The 20,460-nt window shown below is 32.2% G+C and overlaps 2 protein-coding genes across 3 annotated transcripts; both read left to right on the forward strand.

Annotated features, from left to right (window-relative positions):
- Positions 1-530: 530 nt before the first annotated feature.
- Positions 531-6,579, forward strand: LOC146951041 (inactive rhomboid protein). Of its 2 annotated transcripts, none has more exons than XM_085747004.1 (7): positions 531-1,041; positions 2,509-2,721; positions 4,425-4,568; positions 4,966-5,085; positions 5,180-5,266; positions 5,709-6,155; positions 6,243-6,579. In XM_085747004.1, exons 1-6 carry the CDS (start codon positions 685-687, stop codon positions 6,147-6,149), a joined length of 1,362 nt encoding a protein of 453 aa, XP_085603130.1. In that variant the 5' UTR covers positions 531-684; the 3' UTR covers positions 6,150-6,155; positions 6,243-6,579. The 2 variants fall into 2 exon arrangements, with proteins under 2 accessions (XP_085603130.1, XP_085603131.1); XM_085747005.1 differs by having other exon boundaries at positions 567-1,041; positions 4,428-4,568.
- Positions 6,580-10,788: 4,209 nt separating this feature from the next.
- LOC146951042 (uncharacterized) lies at positions 10,789-15,565 on the forward strand. The gene is made up of 4 exons (XM_085747006.1): positions 10,789-11,420; positions 13,820-14,103; positions 14,317-14,544; positions 14,714-15,565. The coding sequence occupies exons 1-4, from the start codon at positions 10,994-10,996 to the stop codon at positions 15,221-15,223; spliced, it is 1,449 nt and encodes a 482-aa protein (XP_085603132.1). The 5' UTR covers positions 10,789-10,993; the 3' UTR covers positions 15,224-15,565.
- Positions 15,566-20,460: the final 4,895 nt, after the last annotated feature.

Consider the following 20,460-nt stretch of genomic DNA (forward strand, 5'->3'; position numbering starts at 1 on the left):
CACATTGAAAAATTGAAATATATAGTGCAAAATTAATTTGAGATTGTATAAGTGATCATAATGAGTCTTTTTTTTTTTCTCTTCTACAAAACCAAAATATGAGTTTTTTTTTTCTAGGAGACCAAAATATGAGCTGAAACTTCTATATTTAAATGCATCGTTAAAACATGTTTACACGAAGGGTAACTCTTTTGTTGTTTTTCTTACCAACTTGAGTCATCATGGTTCATTCTGTTGGACGATTCTTCAATTTTATTGTTCCTCTTTAGCTCTTATGAGAAAAATCAATCAATCTTTTCTTGCAATAAAATAAAATCAACATTTTATTATATTTTCTTACATTTGATAAAAAATACTCATTTTTTGTTGTTGATAATACATAAAAATACACTTGGTCAAAGAATAAAAAAAAAAGATAAAAATACTCATTAAAAATACTGAAATACTCTTTATGTTAATAATAGTCAAAGAAGTTATTTGAATAAATTGACATCATAAATTTGAAAATATCCTTTAAAAAAAACTATTGTATAGAGAAAATGATAGTATAGTAAATTGAGAGGAGAATGTGACAGAAAATGATTGATACTGTAAGTTTCGCTAGCATCCAACTCTAAACAAAATGGCATAGAGTCTTTCTCTTTCTCTTTTCCCTCTCAAACTCAAAATTCAAACAACGCTTCCATGAACAACTCTAACGGCAACCCTAACGCTACTTCACCATTACCATGTCTCGTTTCAATTCCACCAATCACTCTCTCCGGCCGTCGTCGTCTCTCCGCCGCAACGGTCAAGCCGCGGCGTCCGATCTCATTTTCGAAGCCAATGGCCTGGATTAACCTTCAAGGACGGGTTGTTAACGCTGATGAAGCTAGCGCGGCTAGAACTGTTGGTGGTGGATTGAGTGATGAACTTGCATTTGCTTGGGATCTTTTTCCGCCTATTCATCGGTTTCTTATTGTTGCTGTTATTGGTGTTGCTGCTGCTCAGTCCAAAAAGGATCGAGAGATTTTCAATCTTAAGAAATCCGTTGAGCTTAGGGTATGTATAATATAATTTCTGCTTTTATTCTTTCAAATTTGTTATAATATTGTTGCTGGGGCCAATTTCTGATGAAAATTTGAATTTAATTATTTGAAAAGCATTTTGGCTTTTCAAAGTTGATATTTAAATCTATTTGTGTAATATGCTTTACTGCTTTTTTTATTTCATGATTAATTTTGATTATGAAGAATAATTGTTTTTTTTCTTTTGTTGCAAAATGTTCGTAAATTAGTGGTTATGTTAGTTTGTAGGGTTTGTTATGTTAATAGTCATTTGGGGTCTGTTTGGTAAGACAGGTTTTTGAGCTTATAGCTTATAACTTATGTCTTTTAAGTTCATTTCACTAAAAAAGACCTTTTGGTAACCGTCACTTTCTCACGAGCTTATAGCTTATTTTTACTAGATTATTGCGCATTTTGATAAGCTAATTCAAGTAGCTTATAGCTTAAAGCTTATCATTACTTATCTCAATTTTGCCTCTACAATCTTAATTTAAAAATAAATATATCATTTTTTATGTCTATTCATATTTATAAGCTAGTTTAACCCCTAATTTTGCCAAACACGACAAATTCAATCAACTAACTTATCCGCTATCAGTTATAAGCTAGCTTATCAGCTATCCGCTATAAGCTAGCTTATCAGCTAATTGTTGTTTTTTACCAAACAGAGCCTTGGTGTTCCTTAACTCAAGCTACTATTTGAGATTATGTAACATAATTGTGATTTACCAAGAAATGTTGTTGTCATAGTAACCAATAGTCCGAGTGGTAAGGAACTCAAACCTACCAAATGCACAGTTGCAGTTGTGACAGTGTCCGCAACTGCATCATTCCGTAATTGCGTGGTGATTGTAAATCGCCTAATATCCGTGCAACACCTCAATGTAGTGGGTGCAATGGACGCATCGCGCATAGGTCGCATTAGGCTGTGGACTATATAGTGCTCACACAAATTATTTCTCTATCTTTCTTTTTCTTTATATCCGATTTAGAGGATGCTATAAGTTTATAAAGAATTCGAGATCTTTTAAAATGGAGAGTTGATAATGAAATAGTAAGATAGACATGATAATAAATTATAACGTTTGATGCTAATAAAAAATAAATTCACACCCAACACCAACAATACACATTGTCACAGCCACAATGGCCATATCCGTGATCCCATCAATTTATAACTGTGCAGAACACCGTAAGCAAGTGGTTGATGTGGGAACTTTTCATCTTGAATATGAGAAAACTTGGTTGAGCAAGTTTCTCAATGGGATTATTCATTGCTAAATAACGATATATATTCCGTAATTGTAATATGTTTTGAAAGGCTGTTATGACAGCGAACTCATTAGTATTTTTCTATGCTTTTGATTTTTTTATCATGGTAAGATGAACTTTTGAACTTGTTTGATTGTTCCAACTTTGAATGTGTGTATTAATATTGGTTTGTTTCATCGCTATTTTCCAGGATCAGCTGTTATCAAGCATGCAGGAGAAGCTTGACAATCTTTGTGAGCAGTTTAACAATTCTAAAGAGAACACAGTTGCTGCTATCAACAAGTTATCCACCAAGGACGGAGAATTGCAATTAGATGAAACATTTGGCTCTGAGCGAATTAAGTTTGTTGATTGCGGTTGTTGGCATTGTGATGAACACTCTTCCTTCTGTAATGAATATAAGGTAAGAAACTCATATACTTACTGTATTGTGGTTATTATATAGCTTTTCACTTGGTGCTGGGCAATTATAACTCTGTATCTTCCTATCGAAGTGTGGAAAAGTCTTGGCGATAGAGGAATTGGGTGGCTCACAAAACTTTTCAACGAGATTATGAGGACGAAGAAAATGCCAGACGAGTGGAGAAGAAGCACCTTAATTCCAATCTATAAGAACAAGGGGGATATACAAGATTGCGCGAATTATAGGGGAATTAAGCTAATGAGTCATACCATGAAGTTATGGGAAAGGGTAATTGAGCGAAGACTAAGAAAAGAGACTCACGTTACGGATAACCAATTTGGTTTTATGCCTGGGAGGTCGACTATGGAAGCGATCTACTTACTTCGACGCATGATGGAGCGATACCGGACGGATAAAAAAACTTGCACTTAGTTTTCATTGATTTGGAGAAGGCGTATGATAGAGTACCTAGAGAGATTTTGTGGAAAGCCCTGGAGAAGAAAGGGGTGAGGATTGCCTATATTAGAGCTATCCAGGATATGTATGAGGGGGCTTCGACTAGTGTGAGGACGCAGGATGGGGATACCGGAGATTTTCCCATAACAATAGGACTGCACCAAGGGTCAACCCTAAGTCCTTATCTTTTTACTTTAGTTTTGGATGTACTGACGGAACACATCCAAGAGTTAGCACCAAGATGTATGCTTTTTGCAGATGATGTAGTCTTGCTTGGTGAGTCGAGGGAGGAGTTAAACGGGAGGCTAGAGACTTGGAGGCAAGCCTTAGAAGCGTATGGTTTCCGCCTGAGTAGAAGCAAGACGGAGTATATGGAATGTAACTTCAGTAAAAGGAGAAGTGGGTCTACCTTAGAGGTGAAAGTTGGAGATCATATCATACCCCAAGTTACACGGTTTAGATATCTTGGGTCCATAGTACAAAATGACGGAGAAATAGAAGCTGATGTACATCATCGTATTCAAGCTGGGTGGTTGAAATGGAGAAGAGCCTCAGGTGTTTTGTGCGATAAGAAAGTACCACTTAAGCTGAAAGGAAAGTTCTATCGGACAGCAGTCAGACCGGCAATGTTGTATGGGACGGAGTGTTGGGCGGTTAAGAGCCAACACGAGAGTAAAGTAAGCGTAGCGGAGATGAGGATTTTGCGTTGGATGAGTGGTAAGACTAGACATGATAGGATTAGGAATGACATCATTAGAGAGAGAGTGGGGGTAGCACCTATAGTAGAAAAGTTGGTAGAAAATAGGCTTAGATGGTTTGGACATGTAGAGAGAAGACCCGTAGACGCCGTGGTAAGAAGAGTAGATCAAATGGAGGAGAGTCAAGTTAAAAGAGGTAGAGGAAGACCTAAGAAAACCATTAGAGAAACCATTAGAAAAGATTTAGAGGTCAATGAGTTGGATCCAAATATGGTCTTTGATAGAACATTATGGCGTCATTTGATCCATGTAGCCGACCCCACTTAGTGGGATAAGGCTTGGTGGTTGTTGTTGTTGTATATAGCGGAATTTGAACAAATCACTGCCGTTCCATGATACGTATTTAGTACTAAATATTGTCAAATAATGGTACCGGTGTTATAGCACTGTTGTGCAGACGAATTTGAATAAACTGTTATTTTCTGCTATCCGCAAATGACAACATTGGAACAACTAGCTCTGAACTTAATCACTCATTGACTTTGTTAGCAGGGTGCCTTGAGTAGAAGAGCCTCCAGTGGAAATGAGTTCCTCCAATATAAGTCACCCTTCTCTAATGAAGACCAAGAGGAGAGAAGAATGTCTGGCTTGTCGGATTTGGCTTCAAGTGTCACATCTGCTGCTGATATCCAGGTATTATTTTCTTCAGTGTCATCGTTGAATGATATTGGTATGATTATTCTGTTACAGTTTATAAATACATCATATATCAGGTTATCTATCAAATGATACAGGATTCTCTTTATAACTTTTATCAAACCAGATTCTCATGATTCATTCATCAAATAATTTTGTAGCCTGTTTGCATTCCATGGTCTTGACTTTAATTGGAATCAAGTTAATGAATTAGTAATTGCTTAATTGTGGTTATTGCATTGACATAGTTAAATGCAATGGCAGAATTATATTTGTGTTGTTAATTTGTTTTACTCTCTTGCAGTGCTTCTTTTCCTGGTTTCCTTGTGTTTTTATTAGTTCTATATCATCTGTTATATATTATTATCTTTGACATGCTTTTTGTTATGCTCAGTTTAACAACTTGGCTGTAGAACAAGATGTTTATAATCTTAAGAGGGACTGTGATGAGAAGGAGACCACAATAAAAGAGCTGACCAATCTGCTAAACTCTTCTGAGGTTGCTAATAGCAAGGTAATATCTGCATTTTATTCTCCAGAGTTGGAAATTGCAACTTCTTTTTCCCCTTTCCTAACCCACTTATCATTTTCACTACAATTTAAAACAGAGGGTTTCTGAATTAGAAGACATTATACGGAGGAAGAATACAACAATTTCAAAACTAAAGAAGGATTTGGTTGTTCTGGAACAAAAGGTACATATATACATGGTAGATATAAACAATGGAATGCACCAATAGGTAATTTAGGTGCATAAGTTGATTGACTCACTTGTTATTGTTGTTATGTGCACAGAATTTGAATTACTGTTATTGTTGTTATGTGCACAGAATTTGAATTACTATTGAAAATACATTCAATATCACATTACTTTTAGCATGATTGTTGAACTCCCGATTTGACTTTTAAACTCTTACGAATTTACGATTCTAAATCACAAAAAAGTGTTAACTTGTATATAAACTCTCTTTTAACTAAACTCTTACGAGTTTACGATTCTAAATCACAAAAAAGTGTCAACTTGTATATAAACTCTCTTTTAACTAAACTCTTACGAGTTCAAGTAAAGTTGTATGTTTCTTAAGTACAATTTTGAAATGCTTCTTATATTAATGGCCCTTTCAAAATTGACTGCAGGTTATGCAGCTTTCAAGGCTTCGTCGACCATCCTTCTCTGCAAGTATTCCAAATGAAATTCAGCTGCCACAAATGAGAGATAACCTCATTTATGATATGGACAGCACCACTAGCCCCTCATCTTCTGATTCTGATAGTTCTCCTGTCAACAATGCACAAGATCTTCCTGTTGATGTCATTCTACCAACGAAGAATTCTGAATCTACAATTGATCAGATATCTACGCCAGCAAAAATCTTCAATTCGTCAGGGAGACTCATTGAACGCCGCTCGAAATTTCAATCCGCTAGTCCTCTTAAAGAAATTCCTTCTTATCAGAAATCTAATGCAGCTTCTTCTTCGAGCCAAAAACAATTGTCACCTCGTAAGGACTTAAGAAAGAGTAGAAGACGATCTCTCAATGGAACTAAGAGTGCGAGTGCAAATAAGAGATGGGTTTAGTAGCGAGTAAGTCAGCTCAAAATTCTGGAATTCAATTTACATTAAGGTGACTTCCATTTACATATGCTTATTCGTGTTGATGTCTCCTTGTAGGTTGCTGTGGAATGTAGCAGAGTACAGGTTGCCTTTTGTTCTTACATATTTTGGATTTTCTTAGACTGCGCTATGCTTTGCAATTAGCAAACATGATCAAATAGTAGCAAACAATAGGTAGTCAATATTCTACAGGTTTATGGTGATACTATTTTAAAAATTTGTTGCGTTGTTAAATTATAGATAGTAGTAGCAGGGACTATTTTAAGTTTTAGCCATTAAATATGGTTTTGTAAATTATAGCCAGCTATTGCTGTCTTTGGGATGATCTCTTATTTTGATTAGTATCCTTCATAGACTAATTACCCATTAAGTATGGTCTTTTATTTTGTCAAGTAATTAAAGAAGCAAAACCAAACCAGTGAGACTTCATTTTCATCGTTACGATGAACTCTCCCGATTTATAACCTCTAATGAACCTCTGCTCATTTCTCATTATAGCTAGCACTATTTTTTTTTTTTTTAATCAAAGTGACACTAGTAACTATTTCACAACCACCCCGATGAGTTTTAACTCTACATCTATAGGTAGGGGTGTGCAAAAATGTGGTTAACTGAACCGGTTACAATGTTAAACCCTTCTCTATTGAGTTACCTCAAGTTTGGTTCTCCTTTTCCTTTGTTCTCTTTGGGCAAAGAATTTCTTCAACAAATCTTTGAATATTGACGGCATTTTCAAATATATTATTATTATTATTATTATTATTATTATTATTATTATTATTATTATTATTATTATTATTATTATTATTATTATTATTATAAAGTAAATTATTAAATTCTATATTCTTATAAAACCAACTTAATTTTTTTAGATGTAATGTATGAAGGAGATTTTTCGGCAAACATGAGTTCAGAATTATTTCTTCAGGCCTTCAAATTTCAAATTGCTTTCACATCCCTAGTCTTATCTTCTGTTTTGTCGTCATCATCTTCATTATTCTTGTTAGCCTCACTCTGTTTTGTTGGCTCTATCTGTATTTCACATTTGTGAATTTTATGCTGCAGTGGAGAGGCACCGAGCAAGTGGAGTTGGAATGGAATCTCCATCAAAATGCGTTTTACGGTGATACTATAAAAAGTATATTATTTGATGGAATAAAAATAATGGAAAATAATAGTAATTTAAATAGTCATTCCTTATTTTCACAAATAATAATAATACTCCCTCCGTCCCATATTACTTGACCTAGTTGACTCTGTCACGTATGCCAATGCACAATTTTAAACTTAAATTTCTTTAATAATCTAGTAGAAAAAATTACGAAAATTTGATATTTTAAAAATATTAATCGAGACGAATCTAACAACATCTTATATGCTATATTTTGTTTTTATATATTAGTAGAAAAAAAGAGTCAAAACATGTTACATGAATAGTGCAAATATTCTAAATAGGTCAAGTAATATGGGACGGAGGGAGTAATAATTTACTTGCCTACTACGTATGACGGTTGTGAAGTATGACGTTGGTATGATGTTTGCGCTACAAACTTCAACCTGTGTGGGCTGCGCATAATGAAGCTTCCATTGAGTCAGAGTCAGTCCACATGTGTACACAAACCGCATCATTTGATGAATACCCCACACATATTCAACTTCCAAATCATTTCCTCCAAGAGATTCATTTGAAGAGTGAAAACTACACCATTCTTTGATTTCTTTCCCATAAAATAATACTCCTCCCTCCGTCCCGGTTTAATTGACCTACTTTGGTTTTTCACACAGATTAAGAAAAGTGTATAAATAAAGGGGAAAGTGGAATATATTGTATTGGGAATGATAAAAATAGTATTATTTAGTGTTATATTGTATTGAGAATGATGAAAGTTGTATTGAAAATTGAAATGGGTCAGTTATTTTGGGACACTTTTTTTTAGAAAATAGGTCAGTTATTCCGGGACGGAGGGAGTATATCATATGAACCGTTAAAATTTGGCCAAGTTGTGCGCAGATAAGATAAATCTTGTACTGTACAAAATTGTTTTTATAGTTTGATCAATAAATTTCATCATTAAATCAAATAAAATATGATAAAACTTATTGATCAAAAGATAGAAAATAGACTTTTGTATGATGCAAGACTAATTTACTTATGCAAATTAGAGAAAACCTTTAAATTATATCTTCACCTTTGATCTTTAATCTTAGTATTACTACTTACTTCCTTTTTTCTTGGATGGTACTGCTGCTTACTTGTGGATCCCTATTTGGAAACCTGAAAAATAACCAACAAAACCCTTTTCCTACTTAATGTAATCAGATACACACATCATTAAATGATTAAAAAAAGATACACAGTACATCATCAAATAAGGTCTTTATATTTTTCCTTAGATTCAATGATTGAAAAGAATAATTGTGGTAATCCTGTTTCTATTTTATTTTTATTTTTTTTTCTTTTTAATCTTGTTATCCCTGTTTATTAAAATATCTTCTAACTGATCAACATTAATATCATTATTCATTTTCTTTTAATATATTTTAAAAAAATACGAACAGATTTAAAATAAAGAGACTACTGTATCATTTATTTGTTGTTGAAAAAAACTGTATTATTATTAAATTGTGATTAGAATGGAGTACAAATTTCCAACCAAACCTTGCTATTAACCATTATACAATCCAAAAACAAAAATAAAATTAGTGTTGTTTTAAGTCAACCAGTTTAGTTAGACCGGGTATCTAAAAATAGTTATATGAAGTAGTGGGAGTAGGAGGAGTATACTGTTCTTAAGCTTCTTTTGAAAAGGGACTGAGTTAGTTTCACTAATGAGAACGATGTTGGTCAATTATGGTCGGTTGTAGAATTGGAGCTCCAATTATATGATTAAACTTTGAATCGAATTTACTCAAGTACATTTTATTTCGTCCCATCTACATTATACGCAAAAGTAAATAAACTCATGCTCATTAAAAATTTAGTTCATACTTAAATACAACTATTTATTTTTTCTAAAAGAAAAAGACTAGTTTTTCAATGCAATAGAAAGTACTCCCCCGACCCTTTATATGCAGTAGAATACATAATTAAACTTATATTGGTTATGTACGAGTAATGCAAAATTATTTATGTATGCATTCAATCAAATCACACAACAAATGCATTTTGTTATGTTTGATTCTAATTTTTTTTTTGTTTTAAATGAATACACATATGTTAAAAAGTTTTATAAAAAAAAGTTTTACACTTTAATGTGTAAACAAAATGTTTTTTCCAACATTTCTTTCAAAAAAAAAAATGTTTTTTCCAACATGATATTAGTACGAAGTTCTACTTCCGCTTATTAATTTTAATCGAAGAACATGTGAGATACATAAGGTGGGTTCTTCTCTCTAAACCAATTTTTTTTCATACATATGAGTCAGAGATCGAACTTCTAACCAGATGCTTAGGAACTTCAAGATCCTTACCACCAGGGGCGGACCTCTTTAAGGCACAGTGTGGCAAGTGCCACATCAGCCTAGGTCCCCCCTTTTTCTTTTCTTTTTTTTTTTAAAATTTTTTTTTACTGGTTCGTTGTATAATTTTATTTGTATATTAATACAAACTTAATTTTTTATGTTTATACATATGCCTATATTTCTACTGATATATTAATATGAAGATATATTTTTTTGTAATTTATACATGTGTCTATATTTTTACTCGTATATTAATAAGATGACCTATTTTTTTAATTTATACATGTGTCTATATTTTAACTTATATATTTACATGAGGACCGATTTTTTTTAATTTATACACATGTCTATAATTTTACTCATATTTAATACGGAAATAAATTTTTGTACAATTTGTACACATGTCTATATTTTTATAATTTTTACGCAATTGCGACTTGCTTTAAAAAAAGAGCTCAACACACTCACCCGCCCGTATGCACGTGTATCATGCAAGAGCATTCGATTAATCTCTTGTAACCTATATAGAAAGAGATGTTCTTAGAACAATTAGTAATGATATAATTTTAGTTCATTTTCAACAAATGGAAAATAGATTATTTTCTTTCTAATTTTGATTGCTACAACTATTTTTAATATAACTTCTTACTAAATACAATATTATTTAATTATTTGACAAAAAAAAAGAGTAGTGATATATGTACAACCATTTGTGACAACTTTGTTGACAACTTTCATTTTCTCTCTTCTCATTGGTCCAAAACAATAGAGAGAAAAAGGAAGAGAGAGAATAAGAATATAATGTGAGTATGAGAGAGAAAGTTGTCAAAAAATTGTAAGAAAGTGGTTATACAAATATCATTTCTCAAAAAAAAAAAAAAAGTTGCCCCACTAATATTTTGAGTCCAGATCGTCCCTGCTTACCACTTCAATCAATCAAATGTTGGCCTAAAACAAAATGTTTATTGGTTGTTAGTATTTTGCTTTCAATCCTAAATTCCATTTGTAATATTTTAATAGAACATGAACTTTCAGAGTATGTTCCCACCATTTACTAATCTCTAGAGATTCTTTGACTTTACCTTCTTAATTATTTTTCAGATGGTAGTATAACTATACAGTTATATCAAGTAATTGTGACAGATTCACACAAACACGACACATACCAAACCCATATTGTGTCAAATTCCTCTTCTTCTTTCTCCTCACAATAACAAAAACCTCTCTGTTTTTCAAACAAAGAAACAAGAAAACCACCTTCATAAAATAACTCAAAATTTTCCATATCTTACCAAATTTATCATACATAAAAGAAACATCACATGTACACAACCTTAAACTGAAACATGATCATGGACAGAACATCACAAACAAGTTCAGACTCACCAACCAGAGACCCAAAAGTTTTATCAATCGAATGTCTACGAGGAAGTTCCAAAGCAGATGAATGGACAGTAGACATGCTTCAAACCGGTGACATAGTCGAAGAGCTTCGAATCGGAACAAAAACAAAATCACAGATCCGATATAATTCACCGTTCAAAGGTGGTAGAAGTGGAGTTCAGAAAATTCTTCAAGAAGCGTATAAGAAGAAGGAAACTTCGATAATGATTCGAGTTCGAAGAGGCTCTGATGAATTGGCGGAGTTACAAGCTTGTATTGTTCCGAATGATGCGTCGGGGAAGAAACAGTTTGTTCTGAGATCCATTGATGACCCGAATTATGTTGTCGGGTTTTTGGATCGAACTGAAGTTGAATGCTTTGAGATTCAAGGTACTTTACACCTACCTCAACTTCCTTTCTTTTGCGTTTTGACTTTTTATTTTGTGTTGTTTGTTTATCCTCCAATTACGACCAAGTTCTGTTCCAGTAATTCAAAGTTCGATTAAGAGGATAAATAAAACTCGACCTAAAATTTTTCGATTCAGATATTGAATTATTCTAGTATTTTTAAAGGATTCGTCTTTAACGAGACTCCATTGTTTATAGAATTCTAATTTTTAAAAGGTTTTTTCTCCGGTTTTGAGCAAGATGGGGCGGATGCATAATTTCTCATCCGTCTTTAGATAAAATTCATTAACTATTTGAGCTAAATCAATTAGTTAGTTTGGTTTGTGTGTTTTTTTAGTTTTTGTTTCTAAAAATGTTTGAGTACGTGTGAGAACGTTGCTTCCCGCTACATTTTTATTTCCTTTCTCACGTGATTTACTTCACACGTGTGGCAATAACCTTAACAGGTACTTGTTTGTTTCAACTTTTAAGGTTACAAAGCTTGCAAGTTGCAAACTATGTAATCGGGAAGGAATTTATTTTTTTGACTTGGGGTGTAAGTTGGTTAGAAAACGAGAATAATTTTTACAGTTGAGGGAGTTTGAAAGTCAACAAAATCAGCTGAAATGTACATGTTTTTAGGACAAATATTTTGGAACATATGTAGCCGCTGCATTTGTTTGATTTCTATGACTGACGGCAATTTTGTTTTGTTTTGTTTTGTTTTGTTTATGTATGTACTCAATTAAATCATATTATAGTGTCCTTTTTTAAGTTAGTTCTTGAAATATATCTACAAAATGTAATTTAATTAGATGCAGGTGTAAAAATTTACACGGTCAGTGTATAAAAATTAGGCTTACTTGCACTTTTGCCCCCTATATTTTGCCAATTGTGCGATTTTGCACCCCATTGTTTCAAACGAGCGATTTTGCACCCTATATTTTGCCAATTGTGCGATTTTGCACCCCATTGTTTCAAACGAGCGATTTTGCACCCCATAGTTTTTTTGGGGTGCAAAATCAGAAAGGGGGAAAACTACGGGGTATAAAATCGCTCGTTTGAAACAATAGGGTGCAAAATCGCACAATTGGCAAAATAGAGGGTGCAAAATCGCTCGTTTGAAACAATGGGGTGCAAAATCGCACAATTGGCAAAATATAGGGGGCAAAAGTGCAATTAAACCTAAAAATTAAAGCATTTGTTAAAAGTTAAAATGTGATAGATTCATTAGATTTACATCATGTCAATTTGGATACATTAGGTTCCGTTTATATTTTTCTTAAAAAATATTTATCATTCACTATTACTAGATTTTTTCCAATAACTTTTTTTTCCAATAACTTTTTATAATGTCATTTACTAATTAAAAAATTGTTTAATTATAATATGTTTAGATTTAGAAAATTTAACAGTAGAGAAAATTCCAATTTTTTTAAAAATTAGACTATAAATATAGGACTCCAATCATAATTAGGGAAAATAAGTAACATAAAGTGAATTTTATTTTAACCTTTTCTTTTATTAAACCCTATCTTATCATGTGAGTTGTTCTTAGCATAAATTTCTTCCTACTCCATATAGAAATGAAATTCATCTCTTTCTCAGCTCTAACGCTGTTGCCAGCAATTTATGTCACTTTGTTTGAACTGGTTGGCTTTGTTGAATGTTGACAATAGGCCACACCTTTTGTTTGAGGCAAAAACATTTCATGTGAGAGATGCAAACTTTGTTATCTTCATGCACGCTGTTGTGTGTTCTGCATGAAACTTGTGATGTCACATGGGTCCTTGCTGCACATGAATGATGTAGACAGTTTGTTTCACCCACTTTTTATTACATCCCCACTTTGCTATAGATATATAGATGTTATAGATAAATGTTCGGTATAATTGGTGATTTATTAGATTCGGTTTGATATTGATCAGGTAGTTACTAGTTAATTATAATTAGTTGTTGGTTGATTATATAGTGATTATAAGGTAATTAATTGTTGGAACACTAGTTGAATGTGAGTGAAAGTTAGAAGAGTAAACACATGTCCCATTAGCTAGAACTTGTGTTGGTGTGAATTGTAAAAATGTCTCACATAGGAAAGAACACACCCACGCAAAAGGAAAGAAGAAAGATTTGTCGTGGATTAAGAATTTCAATTGATTGTAAGGTTATACCAACTTCTCTGTAGCACCGACATTTCTGATTGAAGACTTGTAAGGTTATAACACATGTTATTACATTCAATTAATTCATTTTATTAAATTATTATCGGTGTTGACGTGTCAGTGTTGTGTATGGTTTCCGTGTCTGTGTTAGTGCTTCATAAGACAAGAACATTAATGCATCTTTGCTTTCTTACTTTCTCACATTGCATCTAATTAGTAAGCAATAACCACAATTTTCAGCTTCAAGAAGCAGTAGAATGGTAAATGCACTAACAAGGACAAAACTACAAGATGGATATGTTTCTTATCCATGGGAGAGAAGGATGCAAGAGATGCTAACAGTTCCAAATTCAAGTAACTTTCTTTCCATATTGCTCCTCCCCAAAGCTTCAGATAGAGTAGCATCTCGCTACAATGATCTAGAAGATACCCTAGCAAGAGCAAATGCATGGATTAATGCAGGTCAAGCTTCTGGGGTTCCTATTGTCTTCATGAACATCCAAACTGAGTCCCTACTCACTAAGGTAAATGATCACACAAAAAAAGACTTAGTAGGTTAACTTAATCAACTAAGCTTGGGAGAATCGAAAACTCATTTTTGGATTTTGAGTCTCCAAACATGTAACTTAAGTGGTTGAGCTGAGACATTCGAAGAAGTTTGAGAAGGAAGTTTAGGATTGGAATTCTAACCTCTAACATGACATACTAACACATGGATTTTTCCGTTTGTGTGACAGATATCTGGAGAGACAGCTTCTGCTACTGTGAATGCAGGTTCTCTGTCTGACTTATCTAACCTAGCAAATGCAAGCCTTTATGGTTTTGAGGATTACCATGGAATAGACATAGGTGTTGTTCGAGCAGTTCGTTTATGGTATGCTCCAGTTGGAGGAGAGCTTTCTATTGAGATCAAACTAAAAGAAGAAGATTCAAAACTTGGATTCGCCATTAGTCGTACTGAAGAGGTCTCTCTCTCACCATCTCTTCTCTTGTCGATTATCATTTGTCTTATGTTGCAGAGACATAAGAAAATCTTTGCTATATATATACATACATATTTACTATAATACATATAGTTAAAGAGGTTCTTATATTGAATAAAATTTTAGCTGATAATTTTATTGTAATATACAGGGATTTATTTTCATATCATCAGTGATTAATCAAGAAAATGTACCTGCTACACGTTCAGGGCTAAGCAGTCTTTATAAACTAGCAACAGACACTTGTAGATTATTGGTAGTGTCAAGAGTGTCAAACCAAAAAGTACTTCCATGGATGGTATCTTCAACAGGAGCAATTCGATGTTACGACACAGTTTCCTTGAGCCAGAAGCTATCCTTGCACAGACACACCAGAGTTCCAATTCTCCTCCATGTCTTCCTTTGGGACCGATCGTTGGTTAATTCAAGCGGTGGGAGCAGTAGATTCAGAGCTCTATCTCCTTCTGTGCTGCAGCCATTGCCATCTGAAGTTCAAATTGGCCGGTTTTCAAATGAAACTCATACGCTCCCATTGCCACCAGAAGCTTCTGATCCAACCGATATCACTAGCGAGGTTTCACAATCGAGGCTTGAGAGAGATACAGCTGGTGAAGCCTCATTCAGATTTCATGATTTCTCTCTCTCTAGCAACTGGGTATGATATATATTACTTACTTGAAGACTATGATTTTGTTGTCGTTATTGTAATGTACATAAATACAAACTATATACATTGCATTTGATTTGTAGAACAATGGAGCATATAGAGTTGAAAAAGAAAAACCATTATTTTGTTGTTCTTTGTAGTTTTTGATTTTGATAATGTACACTATTGTACTAGGTAGCAAGAAGTTTTCTTCTTATTTAACTGACTGGTTTTGAAGAAACTAGAATCTTAATTAAAAATGTAATGTGTTTTGTCTATGTGAGGTTGGAATTTTATATTCCAATAATTATATGGTCCCATCTTATAAGAATAATTATATTATTTATTCATCATTAAGTTGATTTATGTTGCCAATGTTAAAGAAGCTTATTAGACTATCAAATAAGACGAAATATATAAATTTAAATGAGCATATATTAGTGTTTGTCCATTAAGGGACAATGAAAATCCTATTACGTTAACACGCATGCTTAAAAGAATATTATAGTTCTCAATCCATTGAATCACTAAATAAAATTTGTTCTACCTTCTTTCTCTCTAAAGAGAAGCCAATTGAAATCTTTGAAAACCGGCCAATTTGTTCTACCTTCTTTCAATCCATTGCTTCACAAATTCTACTATGTCGTTGTGAGTTTAACTCAGTTGGTATGGACAATGCATAATATATGCAAGGTCCGGGGTTCAAACCCCGGCCACCAAAAAAAAAAAAACACTACAAAAATAAAAAAGTGAAGTGATTTTTTTATGAAGTGATTTTTTTAGATCAAAAAATAGATTTTTTGTCAAAAAAATCCAAAACAAACGGGCCCTGTGAAGTGATTTTTTTAGATCAAAAAATAGATTTTTTGTCAAAAAATAGATTTTTTGTCAAAAAATAGATTTTTTTGTCAAAAAAATCCAAAACAAACGGGCCCTACATATGAGTGAGCCAATAATGGATTTTTATAAGATGCATCAAATTATGTTAATTCTATTTTGTAACTACAAAAATAAAAAAGTGATTTTTTTAGATCAAAAAATAGATTTTTTTATCAAAAAAATCCAAAACAAATGGACCCTATATCTGAGTGAGCCAATAATGGATTTTTATAAGATGCATCAAATTATGTTAATTCTATTTTGTAACTGACACGATGAAATAATTTTTATCCCTAAAAAAAAATGATGAAATAATTTTTGTAATGTATAACTTACTCAATGACATTAATGTGTTTCGCATCGTTAAAGAAATAAAGGTAAAATACCAAAAGTGATGGAGAAACAATGAATTTTGAATAATTGATACCTTTAATTTGTAACAGCTATATTATATTGTAACTCAAGTAGTGAATAATATTGGATGCAAAAATTGTGAGAGCAACATAGGAGAATGGGAGAGTAGCCTCTTAGAGGTGCCATACCATAATATTTTTGACATGACAATAATTGTATTAAGTGGCGGATGAAGAGTTGACGTGTCGTCAATACAATTTAGGGGCCTGAATTAATAAATATAATAGATATGGAGAAAAGAAAAAAAAAATGTAGTTTGATAGATACATGATAGAATATAGAGTTGATAATCACTTATCCTATCATTTTTTTGAAACACACATGATAATATTATTTTATCATATCTAATACTTGATACATGTATAATAATGATATTTGTCAAAAAAAAAAATGTATAATAATGATATGATAGGATATATACGATAATTAAATGATTTTTTTTAGGGAGTACGACAATTAAATGATAAAATTATCCTTTGTAATCAATAAGGGCTCACCGAAAAAACTTCCATTTTTTTTTTGGCAAAGTAGCCTAGCGGTAAGAGCTTACACATTTTAAATGTGGAAAAGTGGGAAGTTCGAGTTCGAACCTCGACCCCTGCATATATTATGCAATGTCCATACCAACAAAGCTAAGCCCACAGAGACCTTTTTCCTCCATGTTTATCCTTGAATTAAACAATTTTATCATTTTTGTATTTTATTATTTAAATTATCAATTAAAAAAAGTAGTTATATTCCTTTAAAATAGGAACAATCATTAATAATAACAATTTTGGATATTATAAAAAAAATCTTATTTCAACCTTATATAAAAAATATTGTATTTTAGTGTAACATATCTTTCTCTAATTTTACCATTTTAATGAATTTGTGTTATGTGTAATTTAACGACGAATTTGTGTAATTTGGATCGTTTATATGTCATTAAGTGTGATTAAGTGATTATGCGTCATTAACAACGAATTTGTATAATTTGGACCGTTTATGTGTGATTATGTGATTGTGTGATTAGCGACGTATTTGTGTAATTTCGATCGTTTATGTGCGATTATGTGATTATGTTGTTAAACTGATATAATTCGGTTCAATTATGAGTGTGTATTGATTACAGGTTATTAATGACTTGGTTGCATGCATTCAATGCTATCTGCTGATATATCAGTACCCATCGTGAGTTAACTCAAGTTGACTTGTAATCCACGTGACTTAACGCACACTAGGGGTATTTTCGTCAGTTTGTATGAGAGTGAGCAAATCTTGATGGGAGAAGAGCAATTTTCCAGCCTCATACCAATAATTTTTTAAGTAGGTCAGACTTAGGCCTTACAAAGTCCAGCCTAGCTCAATTCTGTTGGATGGGTCTGGTTCTTGTTATTCTGGGTGATTTTTTAACGCCTCTGAGCTTGTTGGATTTAGGTCGCAAGAAAGTGGAATGAGAGGATTTCTTTTGGTATGGAATGCTGTAGTTTGGGTCATGTGGAATTGCATGAATGATGTTGTGTTTAATGACAATTTATGCTATCCTATAAGCGCAATTTTGAAAATTCGATGAGACAATTATGTATACCAATCGTGCGTATTTTATGTTACTTTTATTTCAATTCATCTTCATGGTCTAGGCTCCTCTAAAGTGACTAGTTAGTAAAGTGAGAAAAGTAAGGGTTGATATTGTAACCACCTTAATTTGTTGTGCATGTGAAAATAAAGTTAACCATTATACCTAACTTTAGTTTCTTACTTAAGAACAACTTTATCCATTCTTTCCTTAAAAAATAAAAACAACTTTATCCATTTTTCATATTTATGATAAATATTATTTTTTACAACCACTTTGATTTGATATGCATCATGAGAATTCATTCTCTTTCATTCTTCATGTATTAAAAATGATTTTTAAAGTAATGCATGTCATGTGAGAATGAATATATTATATACTAAAAATACAAATAAATTTTAAATACTAGCCCACATTACATTTATACTATCTATTTATCTATTTCTATTATCTACCAAATAACTGAATTTTTCTAAACAATCACATGTAATTTTAACTATTTTTCAAAAATTATAAATTACTACAGTTGCTATTTTGAACATATATGAGAAACATCAGAACATTCTTAATTACATTCTTAATTTTAAACATATAAAGTTTCTATTAAATATTATTAATTTTATTTTATATACAAAACACCTTTAAATATTTGGATTGTCTCCAATACAGATTTTATGTGTTTATATATGGGGAAACACATTTTTATTTATTAATATGAGAAAGTTGATATGTTAAAAATTGAAAAACTCGTGATTATTTTTAAAACATCAACATTAATAATGTTTCTATTAATATTTTTATTTTATATGCAAAATACCGTTAAATATTTGCACTACACACATTGGAGATTTTATGTGTTTATATCTGCGGAAGCAAAGTTTTATGTATCGACATGTGAAATTTGATATAATAAAGTTTTTGAAAACTTGACTATTTTCAACATATCAAGAGTTTTTTTTTTCTCTCTCAAAAAAAAAGTTTTTTTGAAGGAGCATATCAAGAGTTATGACTTTTTTTTTTTGAACCGAGAGTTATGGCTTTCCTATGTTTTGTATTATTCTCTTCGTGACTAGTTATTTGTTCATTAAATTTACAAACATGTCTTCACAGTCAATGGCGCCAGACTTATGATGTGAACAACACTAACATTCTTATTCCTTCAAAAAAAAAACATTCTTATAAAAAAACACGTTAAGTTGTAAACTTAAGAGGATTTTTATTATCCGAACTAAGTTTAATTCTTTCATTAATCTATGTCGCTTTAGGGACAAAAATTTGTCACAAATTATATGTCGCTTTACAATACCAATGCAGCATTAATGTTACTTTTCCTATTATAATCTTAATAACTATTTATTACTATCTATTCTTTCAATTCTTTCATTTATCTTTCCTATATTATTTATTAAGGACAATTCTGTAAAACAACTCATAATATTTTTTTCCACACAATATTAATTGCATTTCTTAATATGTGTAAATGCCCAAAACGTCATACAATTTGGGACGGAGGGAGTACATATTTTCTTTTATAACAAAATTCAATGAAGCTGTTCATTGATCGTCCAATATTATAAACTTCTTGGATACACGCAATCATATAATCAACCCTTTGCATTGGAAATTCTGAAGTCCTATAAAGCTAAGATTGCTCTTTAGCACATCCACGCACAACATCGAAAAACGATTATTTGAATTAAATTCATTGATTCAATAGTATAATATACATCTGAATACTTTCTTATTTATTTATACAATTCAAGAATAACTGTATATAAATCTATGGTCCATCCCCAACACAATTCTAATAGATACTATTGTTTCTGAAAACAACAACAAAGGACACAAACAATTGACACAAGAATTAGCATAGAAAAATGATAGAACGATAGACACAAAAATACCACGGCTAAAGGTTAAAGATCTAGAATTTTGACTAATCATCAAACTCATTTTATTGCACGCAAAGAACACCTCCACAAGATCTCGGTCGAACCCCATATCTTCAAGTCGTTGAATGGCCTCGTTCTATTGGGTGATAGCAATGGTCTGAGGAGCCAAAGCACCCAACTGTCCCTCTTGATGCTCTTGGATGAGTTCCATTAGGTTTGAATTTTGTTGTCCTAAGCATGGGGCTGCAAGATTTGAGGTTTGCATACATCACATAATTTGCAAATTAAAGTGTAACAATTAAGACATAGATTTCTTCTAAAAACAAAAAAACTATCACATAGATTTGTGAATTTTACTTGATATCAATATCAATGAATGTGTGGAAGTTAAATATGATTTGGAGATGTATATTTATAGTACTAACTAAATATTCAATTTGGGTTAGAGAAATTTATGATCGTCAGACGGCTATGTTATCAACGATCACAACTGCATCCACAAGATTGCG

Source organism: Medicago sativa, chromosome 2, assembly GCF_051527215.1.
Source record: "Medicago sativa cultivar Bolivia chromosome 2, Bolivia_mono, whole genome shotgun sequence".
Taxonomy (NCBI): domain Eukaryota; kingdom Viridiplantae; phylum Streptophyta; class Magnoliopsida; order Fabales; family Fabaceae; genus Medicago; species Medicago sativa.

Coding starts and splice junctions, on each gene's coding strand:
- LOC146951041 (XM_085747004.1), top strand. CDS start 685: ATGAACAACTCTAACGGCAACCCTAACGCTACTTCACCATTACCATGT. Junction 1,042..2,508: donor AGAAATCCGTTGAGCTTAGG/GTATGTATAATA, acceptor GCTATTTTCCAG/GATCAGCTGTTATCAAGCAT. Junction 5,086..5,179: donor CTGAGGTTGCTAATAGCAAG/GTAATATCTGCA, acceptor AATTTAAAACAG/AGGGTTTCTGAATTAGAAGA.
- LOC146951042 (XM_085747006.1), top strand. CDS start 10,994: ATGATCATGGACAGAACATCACAAACAAGTTCAGACTCACCAACCAGA. Junction 11,421..13,819: donor TGAATGCTTTGAGATTCAAG/GTACTTTACACC, acceptor CACAATTTTCAG/CTTCAAGAAGCAGTAGAATG. Junction 14,104..14,316: donor CTGAGTCCCTACTCACTAAG/GTAAATGATCAC, acceptor TTTGTGTGACAG/ATATCTGGAGAGACAGCTTC.